The following is a 6,193-nucleotide window of genomic DNA, read 5'->3' as shown; positions in this document are numbered from 1 at the left end:
TGCAGCCACAAGTGTGTAAACATCTACGGCTCATACCAGTGTTACTGCAGACAGGGCTACTACCTGCGTGAGGACACACACACCTGTGAAGGTAACACATGCTACACACTTTTCACTTTTTGCTAATACTCTTGATTTTATAACATGCTACAAATTTGTGCTTCACGCTATCTCTCCATCTAGCTGACAAAAGTTACAAACAAAAATATTTATCATCATTCATGTATTCACTGATTTGTAGGCGGAGCTGCGCACAAGCTCAGATGAAGTCGCTAAATAAAATAATTTGAGGATGAAACTTTCAGCTATGTGAAAGTTTTCGAGAATATAGAGCATGTGTGCTAGTTAACCTAGCTGCCTAACTAACTCTGGAAATGTTAGTGATAAAACCGGTGTGAACATCTGGCTATACTGAAATGTAAGCTAGTTTATAGAATTCAGCTAAGCAGACAGGGCTACTACCTGTGTGAGGACACACACACCTGTGAAGGTAACAGACGCTACACACTTTTCCTGTAAATCACACGCTTCTGGGCCTTATGTGTATTACCATCTATCAGTTATAAAATTTTAAAACCACTTATTCACATTTACGAGTCTGTAGTGTATGGAACGTGTCGATTATTTCAGATTGTTTGTTTGCAGCTCAGTACAAATGTGTGTTTGTTTGTTTTTTCAACATTTTTGCTGTACAGATATTGATGAATGTTCTCAGAGCATCGGACATCTCTGTGCCTACAAGTGTGTGAACGTCCCAGGAAGTTACGACTGTGCCTGTCCTGAACACGGATACAGCATGGCTCCGAACCGACGGTCCTGCCACGGTCTGAGATTCTGTAGAATTCAGCATGTGACTGAGTTAAACTGAATGATCTGAATATTCCACATCATTCAGATTGAATCAGATCTAAAGTGAATCATGCTGGCTTGAATCATGATTTACTTTAGACCTAATCCTGTGTCTTATCCTAATCTTTCTTCTTTTAATGTAATTCTGAATCATTTCATCTCGGTTCATTATGAGTGTGAGTTTAAAGCTGAGTGTGTTGGTGTGTGTCTCAGACATAGACGAGTGTACAGTCGGAGCTCATAACTGTACAGCAGACGAAACATGCTACAACATTCACGGTGGATTCCGCTGTCTGTCCTTTAGCTGTCCAACAAACTACCGCCGAGGCTCTGACACGTATGACGCACACACACACACACACACACACACTGCATCCATCACTTCTTGTTAAGAAGACAATTTAAATACCGGTTTCCCGACATCTTCAGGACAGAGGAGTTTACACTTCTCTGCAGTTTCTCAGTAACACAACAAGCTGCATTTTTTTCTCTTATTAACTTGAAGAGAGAGAGAATAAAGAGAGACTGCAGAGAGGACAAGTGTTTATACCTGATAGAGAGAGAGAGAATAAAGAGAGACTGCTGAGGGGAAGAGTGTTTTATAGCTGATAGAGAGAGAGAATAAAGAGAGACTGCAGAGAGGACGAGTGTTTATAGCTGATAGAGAGAGAGAGAATAAAGAGAGACTGCTGAGGGGACAAGTGTTTATAGCTGATAGAGAGAGAGAGAGAGAGAGAGAGAGAGAGAGAGAGAGAGAGAGAGAGAGAAAATAAAGAGAGACTGCTGAGGGGAAGAGTGTTTTATAGCTGAAGAGAGAGAGAATAAAGAGAGACTGCTGAGGGGACGAGTGTTTATAGCTGATAGAGAGAGAGAGAATAAAGAGAGACTGCTGAGGGGACAAGTGTTTATAGCTGATAGAGAGAGAGAGAGAGAGAGAGAGAGAGAGAGAGAGAGAGAAAATAAAGAGAGACTGCTGAGGGGATGAGTGTTTATAGCTGATAGAACATGATGCCTGCTGTATGTGATGAAGATATTCTGTGCAGACGGTGCGAGCGAATCGGTTGCTCCAACTTCCTGGAGTGCCAGAACTCCCCGGTGAGAATCACGTACTATCAGCTCAGCTTCCAGACCAACATCATCGTCCCGGCGCTCATCTTCCGCATGGGTCCGTCTCCCGCCTACTCCGGCGACAACATCATCATCAGCATCAGCAGTGGTAATGAGGACGGCTACTTCAGCCCCAGGAAGCTGAATGCGTACACCGGCACCATCTACCTGCAGCGCCAGCTCCCGCAGCCTCGGGACTTCCTGCTGGATGTGGAGATGAAGCTGTGGAGGCAGGGCACCTTCACCACCTTCCTCACCCGGATCTACATCTTCATCACGGCTAATGTCATCTAATGTTGGACTTCTACACCACTTATACCCCCAACAGTCACGATTCACACCTAGTCTGTGATTTTAGTGTGTTCATTATTATTATTATTATTATAAAAATTATTTTGTTATTAAGTCTGTTAATTGACATCAAGCAATAATCGCTTAATGATGACTTTTAAATTTTAAATTCAATTTCTTTCAAATTCTAATGTACACAGTTTACAATGTTCATGATGAGATTCCGGTTCACATTCAACACATTTACAACGTTCACGCTAGGTTCTCAAATCACCCATTATCCATCTCACAGCTGGAACATGTGAAGTGGGCGGGGCTGAGTGCGTCACTGCAATGACCAGAGAGGGCGGAGCTTCAATAAAAAAGAGAAGGTTCTGTAGCTTCATACAGAGTTTTTTTTTGTTGTTGTTGAAAGTGATTGTAGGTCTAACAGCCATGACACATTTATCATTTTTTTTAAGTTGTAAGCAGATTCATAATGACAAAAGTACCTAATTTGCATAATTATAGCGCTCATGTGGAAATGCCACACTATAAGAAGCTTCCGAAGCACATGATCACGGCTCGCTGCTGTAACACCTTCTGTTTCTAGCATAGCAATGTTCCAGAGATTATAATATGTTTATTTATTAAAAATATTTTTTATCTCTTTAGTTACATTTAACATTGTGAAAGATTCAAGAATTAAGCGAGTTCCTGTTGTCGCTTCCGTTATAGCAGCTAGAAACACTCGCTCTCTCAGCAGCCCTCGAAAACAAAGGGCTGGAACTGGAGACTCCTTCCACACGTTACACCAACACGTTTCTCCTCCTGTTGATGTGGAGTGGGCGCTGGACACGGCCCTGTGAATGAGCCGTTGCTATGGAAACAATAAGGTATCAGAGCGAGCACGTGAATATACGCTACAGTCAGAGAGAATTAATCAACACCTACTGACCAATCAGAGCGCAGGATTCAGCAGCGCTGTGGTGTGATATTATAGTTGCATTATAGTTAAGATAAAGTGTTTTATTAACACATTTTTCCATCCCACTGCACACACACTCAGACACAAGCTGCAGCCTGTAATCACACGTGATATGAAAGTACATCACACACCAGGAATAACGGCAGCTGAATTACACACACACACACACACACACACACAAACACACACACACACCGTCAAATCAGAGAGACTCTAACCTCTCACTTTAATTTCCTTAACCACAAACATTTCCTCTGAGAAATTAGGCGTGTCTTTGTGCTCAAAGCCAGAGAGGGAGAAAGACAGAGAGAGAGAAAGAGAGACTGAGAGAAAGACAGACAGAGAGAGACAGAGAAAGAGAAAAAGCAAGAGAGAGAGAGAAACATAGAGAGAGAGAGAAAGCAAGAGAGAGGGACCACAGGGGAATTTGCCTGAGAGGATTGTATAATGTAGATGTAAAGATGGCGTTTGTGTGAAATAAGACTCCATGTGTGTTTTATTCCAGCTGCAGAATTCCGAGTTTACAGGTTTACAGATGGGATTGAGATCGGAGCCAGAGCTTTCCTGCTGATTTTCAGCTACTGTCTGTGATTTATGGATTGTTACTCGGCTTCAGAATCTCGAGTAGATGCAGGTTTTGAAGAATTTCGATTCAGAATTTGGCGTTTGCGTTTGAGTAAATCATCACACGACTGAATCCAAACCAGGTGCAAAAGCTGAGGAGAAAATGTGCAGAAGTGAATCACAGACTGTGTTTACACTGTGAAAGGGGTTTAATTCATTTTATAGAAATTCCAGGACGAGCAGAAAATATTGTCATTCCATGTAAAAGGTAAAATTCACTCACGATATAGGTGTGTGTCTGGAAATTAAAAGATCACAAAAAAAAAAAAAATACAACCTACAACCCCCCCCCCTTTGCCCCCAACCACACACACACACACCATTTTCTTTTGTGTACTTTTATGGAACATTTTTTCTGCAAAACCTATAAAATTCTGTGGTTATTTTATAGCTTTAATTTCAACCTGCTCAAAAGTGTACACCCCCCCATGCCTCATAAGATGTCTGTAGAATAATATTAAGCCTCTTGAATGTTCTCTTCAGTACCCATAATGCTTTGCAGCAGGTTAGTGTCCAAGTTACTGTCTGATTCAATTCAATTTATTTCTTTAGCGCTTTTAACACTGGACATTGTCTCAAAGCAGCTTTACAGAAGAAAAGAAAAAATTAGTGGAAGAAAAAAAGGTTTAAAGTTAAGTTACTATTTATCCCCAACATTTATCCCCAACATTTATCTCAAACATTTATCTCCAACATTTATCCCCAACATATATCCCTAATATTTATCACTAATATTTATCCCGACATTTATCCTTAACACCTATCCCAACATTTATCCCTAACATTTATTCCAATATTTATCCCTAACATTTATCCCCAACATTATCCTCAACATTTATCCCCAAACATTTATCCCCACATTTATCTCCAACATTTATCCCCAACATTTATCTCTAACATTTATCCCTAATATTTATCCCGACATTTATCCCTAACACCTATCCCAACATTTATCCCCAACATTTATCCCTAACATTTATCCCAATATTTATCCCTAACATTTATCCCAACATTTATCCTCAACATTTATCCCCAAACATTTATCCCCAACATTTATCCTCAACATTTATCCCTAACATTTATCCCAACATTTATCTCTAACATTTATCCCTAATATTTATCCCCAATGTTTATCTCCAACATTTATCCCCAACATTTATCTCCAACATTTATCTCCAACATTTATCCCCAACATTTATCCCCAACATTTATCCCCATCATTTATCCCCAACATTTATCCCCAACATTTATCCCCAACATTTATCCCCAACATTTATCTCTAACATTTATCCCCAACATTTATCCCCAACATTTATCCCCAACATTTATCTCCAACATTTATCTCTAACATTTATCTCTAATATTTATCCCCAACATTTATCCCCAACATTTATCTCCAACATTTATCCCTAATATTTAACCCCAACATTTATCCCCAACATTTATCTCCAACATTTATCCCCAACATATATCCCTAATATTTATCCCCAACATTTATCCCTAACATTTGTCCCCAACATTTATCCCTAACACCTATCCCAACATTTATCCCTAACATTTATCCCCACATTTATCCTCAACATTTATCCCCAACATTTATCCCCAACATTTATCCCCAAACATTTATTCCCACATTTATCTCCAACATTTATCCCCAACATTTATCCCCAACATTTATCCCTAATATTTATCCCCAACATTTATCTCCAACATTTATCCCCAACATTTATCTCCAACATTTATCCCCAACATATATCCGTAATATTTATCCCCAACATATATCCCTAATATTTATCCTGACATTTATCACTAATATTTATCCCGACATTTATCCTTAACACCTATCCCAACATTTATCCCCAACATTTATCCCTAACATTTATCCCCAACATTTATCCCTAACACCTATCCCAACATTTATCCCCAACATTTAACCCCAACATTTATTCCAATATTTATCCCCAACATTTATCCCCAACATTTATCCTCAACAATTATCCTCAACATTTATCCCCTAACATTTATCCCCACATTTATCCCCAACATTTATCCCCAACATTTATCCCTAATATTTATCCCCATCATTTATCCCCAACATTTATCCCCAGCATTTATCCTCAACATTTATCCCTAATATTTATCCCTAATATATATCCCCAACATTTATCCCCACATTTATCCCCAACATTTATCCCCACATTTATCCCCACATTTATCTCTAACATTTATCCCCAACATTTATCCCCAACATTTATCCCCACATTTATCCCCACATTTATCTCTAACATTTATCCCCAACATTTATCCCCAACATTTATCCCTAATATTTATCCCTAATATATATCCCCAACATTT

General features: G+C 39.3%; 1 protein-coding gene across 1 annotated transcript in view; it reads left to right on the top strand.

Moving 5' to 3' along the window:
• LOC131366296 (fibulin-2-like) overlaps positions 1–2,812 on the top strand; it is an 89,753-nt gene extending 86,941 nt beyond the window's left edge. The window contains exons 21-24 of the mRNA XM_058410652.1: positions 1–91; positions 696–824; positions 1,063–1,186; positions 1,893–2,812. The exon at positions 1–91 is cut by the window's left edge and continues 26 nt beyond it. Coding sequence (XP_058266635.1) covers positions 1–91; positions 696–824; positions 1,063–1,186; positions 1,893–2,250 — 702 coding nt within the window. The 3' untranslated portion in view covers positions 2,251–2,812. The remainder of the gene's footprint in view (positions 92–695; positions 825–1,062; positions 1,187–1,892) is intronic.
• Positions 2,813–6,193: the final 3,381 nt, after the last annotated feature.

This window comes from Hemibagrus wyckioides, linkage group LG15 (assembly GCF_019097595.1).
Source record: "Hemibagrus wyckioides isolate EC202008001 linkage group LG15, SWU_Hwy_1.0, whole genome shotgun sequence".
Taxonomy (NCBI): domain Eukaryota; kingdom Metazoa; phylum Chordata; class Actinopteri; order Siluriformes; family Bagridae; genus Hemibagrus; species Hemibagrus wyckioides.
Note: the sequence above shows the minus strand (reverse complement) of the source record. Positions and strands in the feature narration are given on the sequence as shown.